The 23,578-nt window shown below is 40.1% G+C and overlaps 1 protein-coding gene and 1 long non-coding RNA gene across 5 annotated transcripts in view; one reads left to right on the top strand and one right to left on the bottom strand.

Annotated features, from left to right (window-relative positions):
* LOC103111994 (cytochrome P450 4X1) overlaps nt 1-23,235 on the top strand; it is a 30,350-nt gene extending 7,115 nt beyond the window's left edge. For 2 of the 3 annotated variants that reach the window (XM_060205946.1, XM_007521349.3), the window contains 9 exons: nt 3,187-3,314; nt 4,754-4,881; nt 4,966-5,120; nt 13,235-13,341; nt 13,859-14,049; nt 16,353-16,486; nt 18,588-18,652; nt 20,762-20,844; nt 22,114-23,235. In XM_060205946.1, the coding sequence (XP_060061929.1) occupies nt 3,187-3,314; nt 4,754-4,881; nt 4,966-5,120; nt 13,235-13,341; nt 13,859-14,049; nt 16,353-16,486; nt 18,588-18,652; nt 20,762-20,844; nt 22,114-22,285 (1,163 nt within the window). In that variant the 3' untranslated portion in view covers nt 22,286-23,235. The remainder of the gene's footprint in view (nt 1-3,186; nt 3,315-4,753; nt 4,882-4,965; nt 5,121-13,234; nt 13,342-13,858; nt 14,050-16,352; nt 16,487-18,587; nt 18,653-20,761; nt 20,845-22,113) is intronic. The other variant, XM_060205947.1, reaches the window with a different exon arrangement.
* Nucleotides 4,435-18,625, bottom strand: LOC132542846 (uncharacterized). Of its 2 annotated transcripts, XR_009553815.1 has the most exons (3): nt 18,538-18,625; nt 6,740-6,937; nt 4,435-4,866 (listed from the first exon to the last, which is right to left on the bottom strand). It is a non-coding gene; the product is annotated as an uncharacterized LOC132542846 (long non-coding RNA). The 2 variants fall into 2 exon arrangements; XR_009553814.1 differs by lacking the exon at nt 18,538-18,625 and having other exon boundaries at nt 6,740-7,314.
* Nucleotides 23,236-23,578: the final 343 nt, after the last annotated feature.

Here is a 23,578-nt window from a genome sequence, read left to right as displayed (position 1 = left end):
AAAAGCATCTGGAGTGTGTGTTGCACACTATAACATGGTGCAACTTCCCAGGAGCCATCCTCACCCATGTCTCTACCAAAAATCTCATTCTCAAGGCAGCACATATGTTGATCTGTCCTTTTTTTTTTTTTTTTGTATTAAAGTCATGAGCCCTTTGGAATAAACCTAAAATAGACTATTAGCTGTTTCCAAAACGGAGACCTCAAGTCTTCATCTGCAATATAGCCTTTAGGTTCATGATTAGTCAACAATTTGTATTTATATGTGAACTCTTTTTTCAGTCACCAGGTTCCAGATGCTACCATGATGCCAACCGGGCTTCCCTGGGCAGATGACCCCATCAATGTGTCCTGGATCCCTACTTCCCCAGAGCCCCGCCCCACTAGGGAAAGAGAGAGACAAGCCGGGAGTATGGATCGACCTGTCAAAGCCCACATTCATCAGGGAAGCAATTACAGAAGCCAGACCTTCCATCTTCTGTACCCTATAATGACCCTGGTCCATACTTTCAGAGCAATAAAGAATAGGAAAGCTATCAGGGGAGGGGATGGGATACGTAGTTCTGGTGGTGGGAATTGTACCCCTCTTGTCCTATGGTTTTGTCAGTGTTTCCATTTTATAAATAAAAATTTAAAAAGGGAGCCAGGCAGTGGCACAGCGGGTTAAGCGCACATGGCGTGAAGTGCAAGGACCAACAGAAGGATCCCGGTTCAAGCCCCCAGCTCCCCACCTGTAACAGGTTCACTATACAAGTGGTGAAGCAGATCTGCAGGTGTCTATCTTTCTCTCCCCCTCTCTGTCTTCCCCTCCTCTCTCCATTTCTCTCTGTTCTACCCAACAGCAATAACAACAACAACTAGGGCAACAGAAGGGGAAAAAATGTAAAAATAATAATAATAAAAGTAAAATATATTTTTAAAAAAAAAACTATAGTCTAATGAGACTAACATAGTCTCTCTTTTTTTCTTTCCTTCCCCTTTTGAACCTTCTCTATTTTCATATGTAAAATTTTTCTCCACAGTGTAGTTTGCTATCATATAATTGGTAGTTATGTTAGACAAGGAGGGAATTAAATGAAAGAATATTGAATTTAGATTCAGAAATACCTAGATTTAAATCTTGCTTTTCCTCCACCTACTGACTCATTGAGGGTGACTTGTGTGTAGGAATCTAATCTCTTTTAAGCCTCCATTTCCTCATACTTGAAAATGAGGATGAAAACTACATGTCTGAGATGCTGTGAGATTTAAAACACATATTTTTAGTATTTAGTATTAAGAGCTGGTTTTGAAATAACCCAGACTATGCATGGTAAGCCTGTATGTGTTCAGTTTTCTTTTTTTTTTTTTCCCAGAGCACTGCTACTATTGTTAATGGTGGTAGGGGGTATTGAACCTGGCTGGGACCTCGAAGTCTCAGGCTTAAGAGTCGTTTTGCATAACTTATTCTGCTATCTCCCCTACCCAGTATTCAATAAGTTGAAGTCATTTGCATAGCAATAAATGTCAAGGGCTTTTTATTTTATTTTTAATTTTTATTTATAAAATGGAAATATTTGACAAGACCATAGGATAGCAGGGGTACAATTCCACACTGTTCCTATCACCAGAACTCCATATCCCATCCCCTCCCTTAAAAACTCCCCTGTTCTTTATCCCTCTGGGAGTATGGACCCAGGATCATTGTGGGGTGTAGAAGGTAGAGGATCTGGCTTCTGTAATTGCTTCCCCACTGAACATGGGTATTAGCAGGTCGATCCATACTCCCAGCCTATTTCTCTCTTTCCCTATTGGGACAGGGCTCTGGGGAAGCGGAGCTCCAAGACCGATTGGTGGGGTCGTCTACCCAGGAAAGTCAGGTTAGCATCATGATGTCATCTGGAACCTGGTGGCTTTAAAAAAAGTTAAGATATAAAGCCAAACAAATTGTTGACTAATCATGAACCTAAAGGCAAGAATATTGCAGATGAAGATTTGGAGTCTTCATTTTGGAAAATACTAGTAGGACTATTTTAGGTATATTCCAAGGGGAGCATGACTTTACTAGTTTTTGCCTGAGTCTGACAGCTAACATGCAGGTGGATCCAAGGTATTATCTGGAGATAGTGTCATAGTTGGAAAAAGGACTAGAAAGCTGGATCAGAGGAGAGAATAGTTCCCAAATATGGGGAAAGTATATAAATATTGTTAACTGTAAACCCTATCCATTTGATCTGGGGCCCATATTCAGCACAGGAGCCTATGTAACCTCTGCATCCCTGTAGGTCTGAGCTTGCATCCTGTGGTCACAGCTAGGAACATTCCAGGCTACACTAACACTAATTTTAGGACCCATCTTCCTCTGGTAGTAGGTAGAGTATGTTGCCCAACCTCCCTTCAGAGGATGGAACATTCATTCCCTACCATTCTTGATCTACATTGAGGGCAAGTTTCTATAGGAGCCCACAAAGGGGTCCATTGTGTTGTTCCTGATGGGGATGAGCAGTGACAGTGGAGAAAGGGATCTGTTAGAGGTCTAGGCCCATCATGTCTGTGTGGGAATCCCAGGACCCCCTGATTAGGGTCCCAGGATGGATAGGGTGGTATCAAGGGCCTTTTAAAGCCAAGTTTTTAGTGAACTTGCAGTAACAGAAGATTGTGAGGCATTAGCCTTTGTGAGTGTTTCCATTTTGTATTGTTTGCTGGTGTGAAGCATAGGCTAAGACTCAAGAGGGGAAATCCTAGAATGAATAATCTATTTCCTCTAAAATTCTGCTTTTACACTATAGGTTATGGGCTGGGTTAGAATGGAGAGAAGAGAAGTATTTGTTGTGTTTCTACTATGAACTCGAAAGCAGCCTACCTGCCTTGTGTATACATCTTTATTTAATCTAAAAACATCACAATGAAGTAGGTATTTATTAGTACACTTTATCACTGAGAAAACCCAGTCTCATAAAGTTATTCAGCTACTATACAGGTGATTCTAATATTAGCACTCTCATCAGACTTCAAAATATAGGCTGTTCTCATAATGCTAGTTATATCCATCCCAAATATAAGTATCAAAATGCACCTCAATCTTAATATATAAACACTACTTTGATATTCTTTTATGTTGTGGTGACCTGTATGTTATGGTCACTCCATGATGTCTCCTCCCTTATCTAATAAAATAGATTGAAGTTTTCTGCCCTTTTTTCTCAAGGAAAAGGACTTGTGAGTCTAGATGGACCAGAGTGGTTCCAGCATCGTCATCTAGTAACTCCTGCATTCAGTTTTAACACCTTGAAATCCTATGTCGATGTGATGACCCAATCTGTAAACATAATGCTGGTAAGTAAAGACACAACAGTGCTCTATCTGTTGCAAAAAAAAAAAAAAAAAAAAGTAAGCCTCCAACAGGAAATGTGTTAAACATTTATTTTTAGTGGGTGGTGAAAGTCAAAGGTGAGTGATTTATAGAAACTAACCAATATACGGGTATTCACTGAATAATAGGTGTTCTTATAAGCCTTTCCTATGAGTATTTCGGTGGTGATAAAAAAAAAAAAAAAAGATGAAGATCTCGTTGTTAGTTTCAGTGAATAAGAGAATGAAGCTTTGTCTTGTGTGATCACAGTATATTGCAAGAGTTTTTGGCCCCATCCCCCATCAAATCTCAAAAGTTTCACAGAAGTATTAATTGCATTCAGCCATGCATACATCCATTTAATCTCAACAAATTCTGTTTGCCATTTTTTAAGGCTGAGCAACTTTTAGAAATACCCATTCCCAGGGGAAAAGAATGAGAAGCCTTTGATTGCGTAGGTCCAGCTTGTGGGCCAAACAAAAACAAATGGTCACATTCTTTTCTATTGTTTTCCCCAACACTTCATCTCTCCTAACATTTTTCTTTTCCACCAGCTTTGTTGCTTGTGGATTGTAGGGGTGATCTGGTGCCTCCATTATATGTCATGTTGTTTTGCTCATTCTTGTACATTACACCTCAGAAACATGACCTCTGATCACTGTCTACCCAATAGTAATTTTTGTGGATGTATAAGCCACAAAAATATTTCTGATAGTGTGAGTAGTTGTTGTGGGGTATAAAAATTAGACCCAGGTAATCCTTGGTTAGGATCCAGCTCTTGGTAGCTGTTTCTAGTTATGGCTTCTCTTTGTTTCCCACTTCAGAATCAAAAATATTTTTAAATGTACAAGTGTGTGTTAAGTATGGTTGTGTTGGTTGAGAGTAGTTATAGAGTAAATTTCTAGGAATAGGGAACAGAAGATGAAGGAAGTTCTAAAGAAAATCCTTTGCAATTAATTGTGGGTCTTTATATCTGAGATTGTATTCTTTGCTAAAATTCTGCTGTTTTGACAGTCATAGTAACAACTGAAATATCTAAGGTATTTACCAGATACCCAGTTTGCTCTCTTTCTTTTTTCTTCCTTCCTTTCTTTCTTTCTTTCCTCCTTTCTTTCTCTTTTTCTTTCTTTCCATCAGAAAACTGCTCAGCTCTGGCTTATAGAGGTACAGGGGATTGAACCTGGGACTTCAGAATCTCAGGCATGAGAGTCTCTTTGTATAAGCATTATGCTATCTACCCCACCCAAGTTTGCTCTTTTTCACCAACCAGTTTGGGTGCATGTGTCCACTCCTCCTCCTGCTGAAAAGGCACTTGACTTAGTTACTTACATGTTCATTGTTGTCTCCCCTGTCTTAAACCAAAGTCATCTTCAGGTAAAGGCAGTCCAGTTATGATGATGTTGACCTTGATCTTCTGTGCTAGGGTAAATGGGAGGAAATTTGTGGTACTCGGGACACAGGCGTAGAAGTCTTTGAGCACATCAGCTTGATGACCTTAGATATACTCCTGAAATGTGCTTTCAGCCAAGAGACCAACTGCCAAATAAACAGGTCAGTGACAAGAGGGTAAAAATATATACTTATTAACCATTATGCAAGTCATTTACTGACATGTTATCCACATTTCTCTTCTAGTAACCATGATACTTATGTAAAAGCAATGTTTGACTCCAGCAAAATCACTTTTTACCACCTGTACAGCTTCTTACATCACCATGACATAATTTTCAAGTTCAGCCCTGAAGGCCACCGCTTACAAGAGATAAGTGAAGTGTTGCAACAGTATGCAGGTAATTTGGGGGGCTTAAATTGCACAAGTCCATACTGTGTCACAGTTCTGGTGTGTCTTCCTTAAGGAATAAACCACAATGTGAAAAGAAAAGTAAATCTATCAATGGTTCTTCTTTGTAACTCTTATGTGAATACTGCTCATATAAACATGTCATATATACATATATGATATGATATACAACTTAGAAATTAAGTAAGATTTCAAAAAATGGCCTATGTTTTTTTTAATGGCTGTGACAAACTAAAAACATTCATAGAACATAAGAAGGGAACAGGGGACAGAGTAATTATGGACATACATTCGAAAGAAGGAAGAGGGTCAGGGATACAAGACAGTGATTTATGAAACAGACTTTCATTCCTGAGGCTTGATGAAACCAGGTCCAATCCCCAATGTCACTATAATCCAGAACAATGCTCTGGTGAGGAAGGAGGAGGAGGAAGAAGAGGAGAAGGGAAAAAATAAAGAAAGGGAGAATAGGAAAGTGTTCCAAGTATACAGAGTTTTATCAATAGTTATAATTTGCAAGATGTCATCCCATTGTTTGTTTTCAGTATCTCTTAATCTCTTCTTGAGATTTCTTCTTTTTTAGTTGTCTCTAATTCGTCCTCGATCTTGCTAATTCTGTCTTCAGCCCCATTGATTCTATTCTCTCTTCCCTCTACTGTTTTCTGGAGTTCATCTATTTTGTTATCCTGTTCTGATACTGTTTTAGCTTGTTCAGCTAGTTGTCTTCTTAGCTCAGCTATTTCAGCTTTCAGCTTTCTAATAACCTTGAGATAATTAGTGTTTTCTTCCAGTCTCATTTGTTGTTTCTGCATTTCTGATGATAATTCTTTCAAACTCTTTACTCACTCCTGTGATTATTTTCTTAACTAGTGTTTGGATGTTGACCTCATTGTTTTGTGCTTCACCCTTTGGGGGGCTTTTAGCTGGACTCTTGTCCTAGCTCAGTTCTCCAGTATTTCTTCTTGTTGGTTTAACCATTTTATATAGTATGTTATGAGGTCCCTCTCTCAGTACTTTTCAAATTACTGATCACTCTTGCCTGGATTGACTTGTGTCTAAGTAAGGTAATTAAAGGGTTCACAGTTGTGTAAATTAACAGTTGTTTCAATAGTATTTTAACCCCTGATTTGGAGCTCAGTGGCTTAAAAGCCTCTTTTGTGGTTTTTCTTCCCTTTAGGCTATGGGAGCCTGAGGGCTTTTGAACTATAAGTAGGCTTCTTAGCTTAATCACTGACTCCTGACCAAGAGATAAAGCAGGGTGTGGCAGAGATAATCCAGTGGTTATGCAAAGAGACTTTCACAGCCCCACCGCTATGCCACCAAGGTATAGATCTCCTGATATATAGATCTTCCTGCTTAGTTCTCTGACCCCTGGTGTCAGCACAGGGCCTCCCTGCCACTGCTCCGGACTCTGAGGACGGTAGCAATGGAGACTCATAGTTGCACTTGGTGAGTCCCAGGGAAGTTCTCTCCTCTCCTGGGTTGTCCCCTTGTTGGTGAAACAGACTGGAGGTGGTGCCTTAACTGATAAACTGCCGGACTGTTACCAGCCACCCAATCTCTCCCTAGGCTCCTTTCTGTCCACCAGCCACACGTGTTTGCACTCACCGATGATCTGGTGGGTTCCTGAAGTTGTTCTAGTCCTGTCCTTTTTTGGTCCCAGGTGGTCTCCTTTGGTGTTCCTGGAGTCTGTCAGGCTGGTGCTCTCCCACAAGGACTTCCACTGGCTATCCGACCTAGCGCAGGAGTTCCTGAGGCTGCAGGCGTCTCCCAAAACTTACTTTTTTAAGCTTCATTCATACAGTACTGGTGGGGATAATGATTTATAAGATAGTTATTATTACATGTGTATAGTTTCTTACCCTTGTGTCTGACACCATACTTAACACCATCTAGTATCTTCCTTCACTATAGTATATTGAACTCCAATGAAGTCCAGCTTATGAATTTTTTCTCTCATAAATCATGCTTTTGATAGTGTTTTTAAAAAGCCATTGTTGGGCAGTGGGGACAGCATAATGGTTATGCGAAAAGACGTTCATGCCTGGGGCTCTAAAGTCCCAGATTCAATTCCCAGTACCACCATAAGCCAGAGTTGAGCAGTGCTCTGCTCTCTATATATCTTGTTAATTTTTTTTTAAGAATGAGTAAAGGTTTAGTGACAATTTGCTGATACAATGAATAAAACAAAATTTTTAAAATATTTATTTTATTTATTTATTCCCTTTTGTTGCCCTTGTTGTTTTATTGTTGTAGTTATTATTGTTGTTGTCATTGTTGGATAGGACAGAGAGAAATGGAGAGAGGAGGGGAAGACAGAGAGGAGGAGAGAAAGATAGACACCTGCAGACCTGCTTCACTGCCTGTGAAGCGACTCCCCTGCAGGTGGGGAGCCGGGGTTCGAACCGGGATCCTTATGCCGGTCCTTGTGCTTTGTGCCACCTGCGCTTAACCCGCTGCGCTACAGCCCGACTCCCAAAACACAATTTTTTAAGGGCAATAGATTGGCATACTTTAATGATGACTCTCTAGTCACTACCAGGCCACCCCATCACCTGGGGCTGTAGTCAGGGAATCCTAGGATTCCCACACAGACATGATGGGCCTAGACCTCTAACAGATCCCTCTTGCCACTGACACTGGTCATCTCCATCAGTAACAACATGATGGACCCCTCTGTGGGTTAATTTTTTTTAAATAACTAATTAATTAAAATTAAAATTTCACGTAGATTTTCTCTTATTTTCTAGGAGTTTGCAGTTTTTATTTGCATTTCCCACATGATCAGTGATGCTGATCTTTTCATGTACTCAATGTCACTTGTATACATTTCTTGGAAAGAAATCTATTCCAGTTCTTTGCCCATTTTTTAATTTTTGATGTGGTGTGGGAGATGATAAGGATCAAGTTCATATGTAAAGTACCACTTCACCACTAAGCTATATTCTCCAGCTCAGTTGTTTGACTTTTTGTTGCTTGAGTTATAGGTATTCTCTATAATAAATGTTAATCACATATGATTTAAAAATATGTTCTTTGGGGGTCAGGCGGTAGCACAGCGGGTTATGGCGCAAAGTGCAAGGACCCGCAGAAGGATCCCGGTTGGAGCCCCCGGCTCCCCACCTGCTGGAGAGTCGCTTCACAGGCAATGAAGCAGGTCTGCAGGTGTCTATCTTTCTCTCCCCCTCTCTGTCTTCCCCTCCTCTCTCCATTTTTCTCTGTCCTATCCAACAGCAAACAACATCAACAACAACAACAATAATAATGACAACAAGGCTACAACAAGGGCAACAAAGGTGGGAAAAAATGGCCTCTAGGAGCAGTGGATTCATGGTGCAGGCACTGAGCCCCAGCAATAACCCTGGAGGCAAATATATATATATATATATATATGTTCTTCAAATATATATATATATATGTTTTTCGCTACAGATAATTTTTTTCCACCAGTGTTATAAGTGGGACTTGGTGCCTTTATGATTAATCCACTGCTCCCAGAGGCCATTTTTTTTTATTTGATAGAAAGAAATTGAGAAGGAAGGAGGTAATGACAGATAATAGATAGATAGATAGATAATGCTGATGATGATGGGTAGGTAGATAGAAAGATAGATAGATAGATAGATAGATAGATAGATAGATAGATAGATAGATAGATAGATATAGGGGGGCAGGCGGTAGTGCACCTGGTTAAGCACACTTAGTATGAAGCACAAAGATCCGGGTTCAAGCCCCTGCTCCCCACCTGGAGGAGGAAAGCTTCACAAGTGATAAAGCAGGTCTGCAGCTATCTATCTTTCTCCCTCTCTACTTCCCCGTCCCCTCTCGATTCTCTCTGTCCCTTCATAAAAATTGGGGGGGTGACCTTCAGAAGCAGTGGGTTCATAATGCCAAGCTCCAGTGATAAACCTGGAGGCAAAAAGAGAGAGACAAAAAGACACCTGGAGTTCATGCTTAGCCTCTCATGAAGCTTCACCCCCAAAAGTGGGGATTGGGAGCTGCAGCCCCAGAATCTCATGCATGGTAACATGTGCTCTTACCAAGTGTGCAGCCTCCCAGCCCCCAGATAATATCTTTTGATGTAAATGTATTTTCAGTTTTTATGAAGTCAAATGTGTCTTTTTTTTTTTTCATTTTGTTATATGTTCCTTTTGTATCATATCCATGCATTACCAAATCCAGAGTCTGGGGGCTTTTGTCCCATGCATGCTTTCTTCTACAATTTTTAATTTTTTAGGCCTTACATTCAAGTTCTTGATTTTTTTTTCCCAAAAATCCAGGGCCTTGCACAAGCATGAATCCACCACTCCACACCATTTTATTTTATTTACCATAGCACTGCTCGACTGTGGCTCATAGTGGGACCTAGAATTAAGTCTAGGATGTCAGATCCTCACATAATCATTATGGTATCTCCTTGACCCTCCCAGGCCACTCTTTCACTTGGAGACACTCTTTCAGTTGGAAACAGACTTATAGGCAAGGAGAGAGAGAGAGAGAGAGGCCACAGCACCAGAGGTTCCTCTCATGTGCTGGAGCTCCAGCCTGGGCCACACACAAGTTCACTGAAAATATGTATTTTCAGTCCCTCATCTTTTTGCAGTTAATTTTCACATGTAGTACTAGGTAGGGACCCAACTTTACCTTTTTGCATGTGAGTATCCAGTTTTCCCAACATCATTTATTGGCAAGACTATTCTTTCTCACTGAGTGGTTGTAGTAAGCTTGTCAAAAATTATTTGATCATATTTAGGAAGTATCTCTAGCCTCTAGTCAATTCATATACTCCATTCACACGGTCTGTTTGTCTGCCTGTATGTTATATCAGACATTTTTCCCCCAACTCCAGTATCACTTTATTGATCAACAGGATTGCTGTTTCACAAGGGTACATTTCCACACTTCCCCAAGATAGGGATCAGTACTTAGCCCTCAACCAAACCATTATTCTGTCCCACCAGGGGAGCTTAGGCTCCCAACTTCCCCTCAAGTGTTCGTCCTTTCTCCCTTCAGAACCCCTAAGTCTGCAATGATAGACTACAAACCATTGAGGATTCATCCTTTGTTGTCTTTTTTTTGCTTATTTTTTAATATTCTTTTTATTTTTAATTTTTCTACTAGTAATTTAATATTGATTTACAAAATTGTAAGATAACAGGGATATTTCCATATCTTTTCCTTTCTGTGTCCCTATTCCCTCCAATGTAAACTGCAATAGTTCTCCAAAGGTTGTAGATATAAATTTACTCATATATATATGTGTGTATATGTGTATATATATATATATGTATATATATATACACACATATATGTATATGAGTAAATTATATCTACCATAGGATATACCATAGGACCATAGGATACAGATAGATAGATAGATAGATAGATATCTGTATCCTATGGTCCTGCTTTCTCTTCCTTTCTAAGTCACACCTACTACTTCTGAGATGAGTGTTCTTCCCTTTTTTTTCTTTTTTCTTTTTTTTTTCCTTCTTCTTCTTCCTCTTCTTTCTTTGGGCCCTGATAGAATTGGAATTCAGAGGGGGTCGGGCGGTGGCGCAGTGGGTTAAGCGCACGTGGCGCAAGGCGCAGGGACCAGCGTAAGGATCCCGGTTCAGCCCCCGGCTCCCCACCTGCAGGGGAGTCGCTTCACGGGCAGTGAAGCAGGTCTGTAGGTGTCTATCTTTCTCTCCCCCTCTCTCCCTGCCTTCCCCTCCTCTCTCCATTTCTCTCTGTCCTATCCAACAACAAAGCAACGTCAACAATGGCAATAATAACCGCAATGAGGCTGCAACAACTAGGGCAACAAAAAGGGGGAAAAATGGATTCATGGTGCAGGCACCGAGCCCAGCAATAACCCTGGAGGAGAAAAAAAAAAAAAGAATTGGAATTCAGAGCCTGCTTGCCGGGCTAGTGTGGGGGTGCCTCTTCCTGGGCGCATACTCTCTGGGTTGGAGAGATCACAACCGGAGCCAGCCTGGGCTGCTACTCACTCAGCAATGCAAGGGGGTGACTCATGAACAGAGCCTGTGGTGGCAAGGCAATTCGATTCTTTATTGATCAGGGAGCCCAGGCTTTTAAAGATCGGACCTCGAAGTGGGAAGTCAGACAGAAATGGTTAGGAAAGAAGTGGAGAAAGGCAAAAGGGGCTGGGAAAGGTAGGAACTTCCTTAGCAACTGTTGTGAGAGTTTTAACTGGTAGGATTAATAAGACCCTGCAGGCAGGGAAGGTCTTGAGGGTAGAAAGAAAATAGATCAAAGGAATGGAATAGGTGGGGATCTTTCAGGCAAAACAATGATTATGTAGATAATAAGGGAGCAGGACATAGTATCAGGAATGAATGGTGCTTTGTGAGGCAGGGAGTCTGATAAGACAGGGTAAACCTTTGGGGTTATTCCTGTCCCTCCTTGCTCAACCTCTTGGTAGAGAGAGATAGACAGAATAGATGCACTCCTCAGGTCAAGCCCTGCCAGGCTCTACCACATCCTCACAATTTCCCGACACCTGCTGGTCTTCTTCCCCTAACATTTCTCCCTTTATGGGAGTATGAACCAAAATTCTTTATGGGGTGCAGAAGATGGAAGGTCTGGCTTCTATAACTGCCTCTCCTGTAGACATGGATGTCAGCAGGTAGATCCATACCCCCCAGCCTGTTTCTATCTTTCCCTAGTGGGGTAGGGCTCTGGAGAGGTAAAGTTCTGGGACACATAAGTGAGGTCATCTGCCCAGGAAGTTCAGGATGAAATTGTAGTATCTGCAACTTGGTGGCTTAAAAAAGCAGGACAAAAATTTTAATGAACAAGATATTAAGCAGGACAAAAAGTTTAATGAACAGAAACCAGAAAGTAGGAATAAAGCAGATGGGAAGGGGGTTTTATGGTAGATAAAAGCTAGGAAGTCTATTCTGGGGTATGTTCCTAGGGTTTCATGACTGTGGTAATATTTGCTGAATCTTGATAGCTAACCTGCAGGCAGATTAAAAATATTGTTTAGGAAGATGGTGTCAGAGTTGAGAATAAGGCTAGAAAGCTAGATCAGGGCAGAGAGTAGCTCCCAAACTTGAAGAAAATATATAAATACAACTAACTATTTACCACATAAATCTGATCCAGGACCCATATCTATTTATATTTAGCACAGGAAACTGTATAGCCACCAAGTCCCTCACAGTCTGAGCTCACAGTCCATGATCACATATGGGAACATCCTAGGGGGCACTCATTTCAGGACCAGTCTTCCTCAAGTGGCAGAGTAGGATGACCCAGCCTCCCATCAGAGAGTGGGGCAATCTTACCATTGCTAGTTCATAGTGAGAGTACAGTCCTGAGGAATCCTACACGATGGCTGATGGTGACATTCCTCATGGAAGTGAGCTGTGATAATGGAGAAAGGGATCTATTAGAGGTCTAGACCCATTAAATGTATGGGAGAATCCAAGGATTCCCAGACTAGCACCACAGGTGATGGTGTGGACTGGCAGTGAGTAAAAAGGCCATCATTAAGTAAGCCAGTCCCTTTTTTTTTTTACCTGACAAGCTTTCTACCAATTTTTTAAAAATTGAGTATCATGGGAGTCGGGCTGTAGCTCAGCGGGTTAAGCACAGGTGGTGCAAAGCACAAGGTCAGCATAAGGATCCCGGTTCGAGCCCCCAGCTCCCCACCTGCAGGGGAGTCACTTCACAAGCGGTGAAGCAGGTCTGCAGGTGTCTATCTTTCTCTGCCCCTCTCTGTCTTCCCCTCCTCTCTCCATTTCTCTCTGTCCTATCTAACAATGACAACATCAATAACAATAATAACTACAACAACAATGAAAAACAACAAGGACAACAAAAGAGAAAATAAATAAATAAAATATAAAAAAAAAGAATTGAGTATCATTTGTTGTATCCAAACCGATATTAGCTTTATGAAGTCTGCCTCTTTGTTTTGTTTCTTATATTTCCATTTGTGAATGAGATCATCAGGTACTCATTCTTCTCTGTTTGGCTTATGACATTCATCATGATGTCCTCTATTTCCACCTTTGGTTTACTCTATAATTTATATTACTTTGATTGATTTTTCTATCACATTGGTACTAAAAAGTTGTTGTTCTATTTCAGAAAAGGTAATCCGGGATAGAAAGAAATCCCTCAAGGATATAAAGAATCAAGATAATGCTCAGAAGAAGAATTACCCTGATTTTTTGGATATTCTCCTTTCTGCTCAGGTAAAGTTTACAAATTTTTGAGCCTGCTCATGTATTTAGTTAATTATGTAGGTAGCTGAGTGAGTGGGGAGGGGGACAAATTGACTCATTGACTTTACCAGAGCTTTCTAAATTTCTGCCACACTTGTCACCAGAAGAAGTTAGATAAGATTCAAGTTTTTGCTGATTTGATGGGACTTGGAAATTACCACAAAGATAATTCATAGAAATTTATTGGATCTAGAGAAACACAGGAAAATAGTTCCTGAGTAGGCTAGTAATAGGAGGACAGAGTGTTGGCAAATCTGTATATATATGACAAAATGGGTGGAGGTGCTCTGCAAGACCTGCTTTCCTTGTTTAATTTTTGTCCTACTTTATGCTCTGAGTAAAGTATGGTTCGTATTATATGTTTGTTGAATGTGAATAGAAACTCTCATTAGAAAGTCTTATTAGTTTTCTAATATCATTATTGCAACAGAAATCCAATCATCTGCAAACTGACATTGCATTAAATTTTCTTTGCTGTGCTTTCTAGGCTGAAAACTGTGACAGCTTCTCAGATACTGACCTACAGTCTGAAGTGAACACATTCATCTTGGCAGGACATGACACTACAGCAGGGGGCATCTCTTGGCTCCTCTACCACCTGGCACTGAATCCTGAGCATCAGGAGAAATGCCGGGATGAGATCAGGAGCATCCTGGGGGATGGGTCTTCTATCACCTGGTGAGAGCTGCATCCCTAACATTCCATCCTGCTTCTCCTTCTGGGATTTTGCTCTATTCTCTCCTATGGCACCTTGACTATCATGCTTCAAGCTGTATGTATGTGGAGGCAGAAGAGGCAGGCTACTAATTGCTTATTCAGCATGGTCTAAAATTATCTTTTTGTCTTTTGCAAAAGAAGTTCACTCATTCATAAGTTAACTACTTCATCGCTTTGTTTTTTCTTGTTTAGTTGTGTGATTTTTTTTTGTACATAAAATGTCTTATTTCTTTCATCCAGTGTTCTAATGCATTAGGGATATGGATTTTAATTCTAGATATTCCTTGGAGGTTGGGTAGTAGGCCTTAATGGGACTTCTTTTCTGAGAGACTAAGTGAATACCGCATCACTTAAGCTTCATTGTAGATATCCTCTCCTACCTTTTGGTCACCAGTTACTCTTCTGAGAATTAACTTTGGAGTTTGGACACAGAACTAGATGATACTCACTATTACTGCACTTAGCAAGTATGGACTGAGAACAGTTTTTTAAGTACTGAGGCATTTACAAAGCGGGGCTGGTGTTGGTTGAGCATGCACATTAGCACATTACCCGCCTACAGGAGGATGTGGTAATGCAGTGCTGCAGATATCTATCTCTTCTCCCTCCTTACCTCCCCCCCCAACTTGTCTGTCTATATCAAAAAAATAAAATAAAATAAAATACATGCAAGATGTAGGTCCTACCTTCAACAAACTAACATGCTAATCCAAGAAATACACACACACTAAATAATTGCAGAATAACATGTGAACCATGTGAAGAGTTTTTTTGGGGGGCCTGGTAAATGTACACCAGGTTAAGTGTACCAAGTATGAAGCACAAGGCCCTGTGCAAGGATAGAGCAGATTGAAGAAAAGATGCACAGTATATATGGAAGGTGGTGTGAAAGGCCAGGAGACAGTTAATCTCTGAAAGAATAAATTTTCTTTTATTTAATCAAAAAATTATTAAGGATAACTACAGAAAATATAGACTGGCTTCCACAGAGACTTATAGGACAGACACTTAAGCTGGTAAGGAGAGCTCAAGGAAATTTTCTGGGTGATATGACACTAAAACTGCCTCTTACAGAAATGAGTAAGATCTTACCAAATGAAAAACCTCAGCTTCATTTTGCTAGCATTTGAGTTCACCTTGCTGTTAATGACTGCCTCTCAATTGTGCTGTTTGCAAAGACAACAGATGTTCCTGCAAGGGGGAAGCTTCATGAGTGGTGAAGCGAGTACTGTAGGTATCTGCTTCTCTCCCTCTCTTTCTCCTCCTCCCCTTTCAGTCCTATCAAGTAAAAAAAAAAAAGATTGGGCAGGAGAAAATCACTTTCCATAGTATTTTTGCATTCCAGATCAGATATTTTCTCCAAAGGATTACTTTTTACTTTCAAAACTTTTCTCTTTAATTTTTAATCATTTCTTATACATTCTTGATTCACATAATGAGGTTGCAAAGTATATTTTATGTAATCCTAACAAATTCTTTACCATAATTTAGTGCCTCTCTGTATTTTCATTCTTCCATATAATTTTATTGGGGAAATCATGTGTTACAGGGCAGTTGTTGACACATGGGTAACAATCTCTCATCTCCCTGTGGAAAGTGTTTGCATGCCACTCCCACCACCTACCATCTGCCATCGTGTAACTGGGTCCCTGACACCCTCAACCCCCACACCTCAGAGACCTTTACTGTAATATACCATACCCTGTTCAGGTTTCACCTTGTGATTTCCTTTCCTTTCTTGCTACTTAGTTTCCACCTATGAATGAGATCAGCCAGTATTTGTCCTTCTTCTTTGGACTTAGCTCACTTAACATGATTCCTTCAAGTTAACATGATTAACTCGAGATGTAGTGCCTCTCTGTATTTTTTTTAAGATTTTTTATTTATTTATTTATTAATAGAAAGACAGGAGAGAGAGAAAGAACCAGACATCACTCTGGTACTTGTGCTGCCGGGGATTGAATTTAGGACCTCATGCTTGAGAGTCTAGTGCCGTGGCCACTGAGCCACCTCCCGGACCACAAAGTGCCTCACTTTGTAATGAGGACATTTGACATCTTTTGGTCCCTCTGCCTCTGGGACTTTAGGTGACCCAATGTAGGAAAAAGTCCCATTTTAACATTGTCTTACATAAACCAATTGGCAAAATAACTGAAACTAAAGATGATATTTGGCAGGGACAAATGTCAAATAGAAAAATGCACATATTTTAATGACTGAATATGGAGTCTGAACCCCCTCCTCTCCCTCCCTTGTCCTCACAGGGACCAGTTGAGTGAGATGTCGTACACTACAATGTGCATCAAGGAGTCTCTCCGATTGGCCCCTCCAATCCAATCCATTTCCAGAGAACTCAGCAAGCCCATTACCTTCCCTGATGGACACTCCTTGCCTGCAGGTCTTTGCATTATTTTCCTAAGCAGTTCCTAGAGTCTGTGGGATGCTGGGGTCACAGTAGCAAAGACATGGCTGATTTCTCAACTCTTGGAGGAGTAAAAAGATATTAACGACAGTGGAATTAGAGCCAAATACCTAGCCAAATACTAAGAGCTTAGAGACAATGCTGTAATCAGATGTGAGCTTCAGAGACTTTCCCAAAAGTGCATAGCTATTTGCAGAATAGCTCTTCCCAAAACCCAGGTTGGCAGAATCCTAACCCAGGGTTCCTTCCATTGTAAGGCATTGTTTCTTAATTATAATTCAGCTAAGGTAGAGACCAAAGTGAGAGTTCATGAGACGTAAGCACCATTATCTTTACCTAGAAGATAATGAAGGGGAACTTTGACTTCATCACTATAATAATACCATTTAAGTGTGAAATGTTTTATTTAAAAATACATGATCTTTTTTTCCTCTTGGAACATGATCTTGACAGACACATGGTGTTTTGCAACATACTTTGACATACTTTTGATGTAGAGGCCAGGTAGGTGGTGGCACACCTGGTTAAGTATACACATTACTCGGGCGGTGGCGCAGTGGGTTAAGCGCACGTGGCGCAAAGCGCAGGGACCGGCGTAAGAATCCCGGTTAGAGCCCCCGGCTCCCCACCTGCAGGGGAGTCGCTTCACGGGCGGTGAAGCATGTCTGCAGGTATCTATCTTTCTCTCCCCTTCTCTCTCTGTCCTCCCCTCCTCTCTCCATTTCTCTCTGTCCTATCCAACAACAAAGCAACGTCAACAATGGCAATAATAACCGCAACGAGGCTGCAACAACTAGGGCAACAAAAAGGGGGAAAAAATGGCCTCTAGGAGCGGTGGATTCATGGTGCAGGCACCGAGCCCAGCAATAACCCTGGAGGGAAAAAAAAAAAAGTATACACATTACAGTGTGCAAGGGCCTAGGTTCAAGCCCTGGTCGCCTCCATCTGCAGGGGGGAGACTCCACAAGTGGCAAAGCAGGGTTTCAGGTGTCTCTCTATCTCTCCCTCCTCTCAAGTTCTCTCTGTCTCTATCTAATAATAAATAATAATTTTTAAAAATAAATCTTTTTGATGTAGCCAGAAACCCACTAAGAAATTTCAGTGTGCAGATGGGCAGAGCTAGAACTTACACAGAAGCCATGCCAGGCCTCAGTGCTTTTCAGAGCAATACTGAGTGAACAAAGCAAGCAAATAGGAGACAACAGAATAATATAAGATAGCCCTACCACCTCCACCTCAGTGTTGTTAGAATACTTGCTCTTGGAAACAAGCTAGTAGGACTGCTTACAGCAAATATCAAAACTTATCACTTTCTGTGATTTTGTTAACAAATCCAGAATTATTTCTAGTAGCAAATCTTCAGATCCCCTCCCATTTTTTAATCCCCCAAAAATTACATGGATATTTACCAAACTTCCTCATCTTCCTTGTATGAACAGCACCAACAGAAACTTGTCATTGGAACTGCTTTGGTGCTATTGTTCCATACATCTCTCTCTCTCCTTCTCTTCTAAGTTGCCACCATGGTTATCACTGGGGCTTGGGGCCTGCACGATAAATCTATACTCTTGACAGCCAATTTTTCCATTTTTATTTTTACCTTACTTTTATTTGATAGAACAGGGAGAACTGAGAAAGAAGAGAGAAGATAGAGAGGGAAAGAAAAAGAGAGACACTTGCAGTTCTTGCTTCACTACTGTGAAGCTTCCCCCACTGCAGGTGAGGACCAGGGGCTTGATATCATTCTCCTATGATCCCATAATATCCCCAGGGAGTGCCTTGTAATCCATTAGCATATATATAAAATATTTCCAGAGGCAACAGAAAACATAATACGTTATCTTTTTTGACACAGTACCAACAGACTCTTTGTATAGAATCGTGTTATATAAATTGCTGTTTTCGAAACTAAAGTATAACTATACCTCATCTCTCCATGGTCCTCCATCAGCTACAGCACACAAAACTACCAGGCACTAGTTCTTTCCTTCCAAGAAGAAAAGTCTTACTGAAGAGCAATATAATACCTCAAAAGGTGCTCTTTCTCAGGCAATCTCTTATGCCCTTCTTTTCTCAGGAATAACTGTGGTTCTCAGTATTTGGGGTCTTCATCACAATCCTGCCATCTGGGAAGAGCCAAAGGTATGACTGTTTTACACGTAAATACCTTGAAAAACAAATGCTGTGCAGTTTAATTTTTGTTCACTGTGCATGGAAATGACTATACAGGTAAATGACACAAAGCAAATAAAAATAAGCACAACAATCCAAAATGCAAAACTTTATCCCTAAAAACTCTCCTCTTTTATTTCTTCTTTGCCTTTGCTTTGAATGAACCAACTGCAGTAATGCCATACAATTTGCTCTAAACTGCCACCGCCTGCACTTCAATCATCCACCTAACAAGCTCCTCCAAGTTCTGACCTACATAACTGCAGAAGTATGTAACCATTCAAGCAACTCAAAACTTCTTTCACTGGACATAACAATCAAGATTGTGGCAGGAAATTGGTAACACACTCAAACTGACCAATTTAAAGAAAGTTCTGCAAACAAAGTATTACAAAAGTATGGACAGAATTTAGGAAAATCAAAATTAAGCAGATAGCCACTGAAGTGCTTACCACTTCTGGAAGGGATAGGACATGGAGAAAAGAGTTCCAAAACCCACAGAGATATTGCTGGTGGGAGAGGCCAACAGACAGAGACCATCATCCACAATGAATTACACAGCCAATCTGACAGTCTGATAGGAAGAAGCACAGTGAATAAATAACCTGAATGCTCTCCCCTCCTACATCCAGGTCTCCTATCAATGCTTTTACTAGTCAGACCCAATAGAACACCACTGAGTTGGTGGTCAGCTTCTAGGTGCCCAGGTCAAGATGGAAAAAGGATGAAAAAAGATCTATAGAGGCCCAAAGAAAACATGTATCTATCTTTCTATCTATCTTTCTCTCTCTTTCTCTGTCTCTCTCAGTATCTGTGTGTGTGTGTGTTTAGTCTGTTTTTTAATCATTTTTATTAAGAGGTTAATGGCTTTCAGTGCAGTCTTTGATACATGGATGTAAGTTCTCATCTCCCTATGAAAATTCCTTACATTCACCCACAGCCTAAGTCATTTTACATCATCATGCACCAGGGCCCCAAAGTTTTAAGAAGACATGTCTTATACCCAAGGTCAGTGGGCTTGAAACTCTAAACATTCACAGGGTCTGGGTGCTTCTTTTTTTTTTTTTTTTAGATTTTGATTTATAAAATGGAAACACTGAGAAAACTCTGCATCCCTATAGGTCTGAACTCAAATTCTGTGTTCATGAGTAGGAACTTTCCAAGCTGCCCCAATTTCAGGATCCGACTTCCTCAGGTGGTAGAGTATGTTATCCAACCTCCCTTCGGAGGATGGAACAGTCTCTACTGTTGCTGATCCACATTGAGGGCAATATCCTTGGGGGTCCACAAAGGGGTCTTTTGTGTTGTTTGGGTGCTTCCTTTTACGTACATCTCTAAAGTTTAAGATCTGTTATGTGTAATGGGAAGTTGACTAGCATATCTCATTAGCAGTCAATCACACAATCATTTTGACTTGACTTCTGATCAGTGCATGTTTGCCTTCAAAGTGAGAATACTACTACTACAGTGGTGTTACTATGCATGTCTGTTTTCTCGTGACTCAGTATGCAGACCTGTCATTTGGGAATCATCAGAGAGGGTCTGCATGTCTGAAATGCTCTGTCCAGTGTAATAGCTATTAGACACATATGACTGTCAAACTCTTATAATGTTGCTAGTCAGAATTGAGATCTACTGGAAATGAATAATGCACACTGGATTTTGAAGTTTAAGCATAAAAAATAATTATCTGCTTTGTTGACATTTTCTACAAACTAAAAGTTGTTGTTAAAGTTATTTTTACCTCTTTAAAATGTGGCTACCATGTACCAGGCTTTCATGCTTGAAGCTGGGAGGTCCCAAGTTCAGTCCCCAGGACCACTGTCCAACAGAGAAAAGCAGTGCTCACTCACTCATTCTCTTTGTCTGTCTGTCTGTCTGTCTGTCTCTCTCTCTCTCTCTCTCTCTCTCGCACTTGGTTTTTTTTTTAATAAAGTAAAATGTGATAGCCAAAACATTTGAGAATACACGCATAACTCAGTATGTTTTTTGCTGATCCGAGCTAAAGAGGACTCTAAGGTATGTGTTAATGGTGTCTTGGGAACAGTCTTGGGAACCTCATGCTGCCTTTCATTCCAGGTCTTTGACCCCTTGAGGTTCTCTCTGGAAAATTCTGATCAGAGACACTCCTATTCCTTCTTGCCATTCTCAGCTGGACCAAGGTGAGGACAATTTAAAGCTGTTAAAAATGCATACAAATGTTTACCGGAGAACAACTCACACCCACTGGAACTTGGTGTCTATTTGAGCACCTGGAATTAGTCTCCTAGAGGACAGTGGCCCTCAATAGCATCTGTAGAGCTGTGACTTGGAAAGCTTTCCCTGGTGCAAGCTGTTGTGTATGAGCTCAATGTAGCTATAGCCTTGCCAGTGCAGGAGAAACAACTTCCTTCTTTCTTTCTCCCTTTCTTTCTTTGTCTTTTGGCATTATAAATTGACATATAAACTTGTAAGATATTTTGAGTATAAATTATGATGACAGTATGAATGTCTGCTATAAACGTATACTGTGAAATTACTCCCCACTCCCCATCAAACTAATTAACACAGCCTTCACCAGATATTCCTCTCTCTCTCTCTCTCTCTCTGTCTCTAGCATGAGAAATTTTAAGTTGACTGTTTAGCAAACTCCTTTTGTGCACAACAATACTGTCAGCTGCACTTGCCACGGTTTTATGTTATTTCTGTGTCTCATTCCATATGAAACTCCAGCTGTCACCTTGTGTACGGAGAGAATAATTGTAATGCATTTGGTTCATGTCTTAGAACCAAATAATGAGTTCAAAGTCTAATAATTTAAAGGGGCACCCCTGGTTAAGCATACACATTGCCATGCTTAAAGACCCAAGTTTGAACTCCCACTCCCTACCTGCAGGGGGATGCTTCACAAATGTCTATCTCCCCACCTCCTCTCTCAATTTTTTTTCTGTTGTTGTTGGATAGGAAAGAGAGAAATTGAGATGGGAGGGGAAGACAGAGAGGGGGAGAGAAAGATAAGATACCTGCAAACCTGCTTCACCATTTGTGAAGTGACCCCCCCCCCCCGCAGGTGGGTAGCCGGGGGCTCACACTGGGATCCCTCAGCTGGTCCTTGTGCTTTGCACGATGTGTGCTTAACTTGGTGAACAACCACTCAGCCCCCTCAATTTTTCTGTCTTATCAAATAAAGGAAAAAAGCAGAAGAAGAAAAGAAAAAAAGGAGAAAAATGCCCTCCAGGAGCAGTGGATTAATCATGCAGGCACCAAACCCTAACAATAACCCTGGTGGCAATAAAAAAAAAAAAAAAAATTTTAATCTAATAGTCTGTATAGTATTCAGTGTGAAAATACTGCTTTACTGTGAACGTCAGATTTATTGTTCTAGTATCTTATTAAAGAAAATAAACACTATCTCTTTAATAACATCCCTTTCTTTTCCTCTGCATCTACAGGGATTGTATCGGGCAGCATTTTGCCATGGTTGAGTTAAAGGTAGCCATTGCCTTGATCCTGCTCCACTTCAAGGTGACACCAGACCCCACCAGGCCTCTTATCTTCTTGCCCCAGGTTATTCTCAAACCTCAAAATGGAGTGCACCTATATCTGAAGAAACTCTCCAAATGATAGATTCCAGGGTACCATAATTATAAGCATTTTGTTTTAAAGTTAAATGATAGCTAGTAGCCAAGCAATGAAGAGAAATAACATTTGGTGGAAGGGGTTAGTCAGGGTCTCTGTAGAACTGCACATTGTCCCAAAACATTGGATACAGAGTGTCACCTGAAACTATTCTGTGTGACTTTAGGTTTTCAGATCATTTCTATTTGGTAATAGCTACTACTAGTACTGTGAATGAAGAATTTTGTTGGGTGAGTCTCACATAATTTCTGTTGTTTTAAAATTGGTTTACACTTTACATAATGGGTATAATATGGGTATAATTGGTGAATGTATGCTCACTATTAAAGGTTTCCAACACTGGAAAAGCATGGAAAATAAAAATTCCACTTCATATAGCCTATTCCTCCCTATCTTGAACAGTCCTACTGTTTTTCCTAAAAACAGAACAATTTAATGTGCATCATTTCATATTTTTCCTATATATTTCACTTGTACATATGTATGTATGCATTCCTATAGATATGACCATATTCATATTGTTCTTCCATTTTTCATTTGGTGAAAATAAATCCCTTTCCTAATTATGGAAGTATTCTATAGTGCTAGTATAGGGTCATTCAGTATTTATGGTATAATTTAATTACTTTTCTATTGTTGAATATTAAAGTTATTTTCTATGGCATAGTTATTAGCCATTAATCTATTATCCTTGATCTGTCTTCAGTGATTATACATCACCTATGTTCATTTTTCTATGGGTGTTTTGTCATTTCTTATTCTTTGTATATTGTGGAGAATAATCTTTGATTCTATTTTTTCCTTATAATTTCCCCCATTATTTTACTTGTCTTGAACTGCATTTAAGATGTTTGTTGCCATACATGGACTTTTTTTTTCTTGGGAGAGTCTGCATTAGATAATAAAGTTTTTTTTGGAATATTATGATACTCTAGTAATTTCCTGGTATTATCAACTCTTGTGAAGCCCAAATGGTAATTTTTTAATGATTTATAACTATTTCATAGCAAAAGAAACAAGAAAAATAAAACTTCAGTCTATGGAATTGGAAAAAGTATTTTCAAACTTCATACCTGTTAAAAGCTAATATTCAAATTACACAAGAAACTCCTAAGCTAAATATCAAAATAATGATAAAATTATCTTATTTTTAAATGGGCCAAGGATCTGAATAGATACTTATCCAGAGATCTGCAAATTGCCAACAGAGATATGAAGAAATTAGGACAAGGCAACCTGTTAGCATGGCTATTAATAACACACCAAAAACCCTAAGTA

This window comes from Erinaceus europaeus, chromosome 13 (genome assembly GCF_950295315.1).
Source record: "Erinaceus europaeus chromosome 13, mEriEur2.1, whole genome shotgun sequence".
NCBI lineage: Eukaryota > Metazoa > Chordata > Mammalia > Eulipotyphla > Erinaceidae > Erinaceus > Erinaceus europaeus.
The sequence above is the reverse complement of the archived record's forward strand: the minus strand, read 5'-3'. Positions and strand labels throughout refer to the sequence as shown.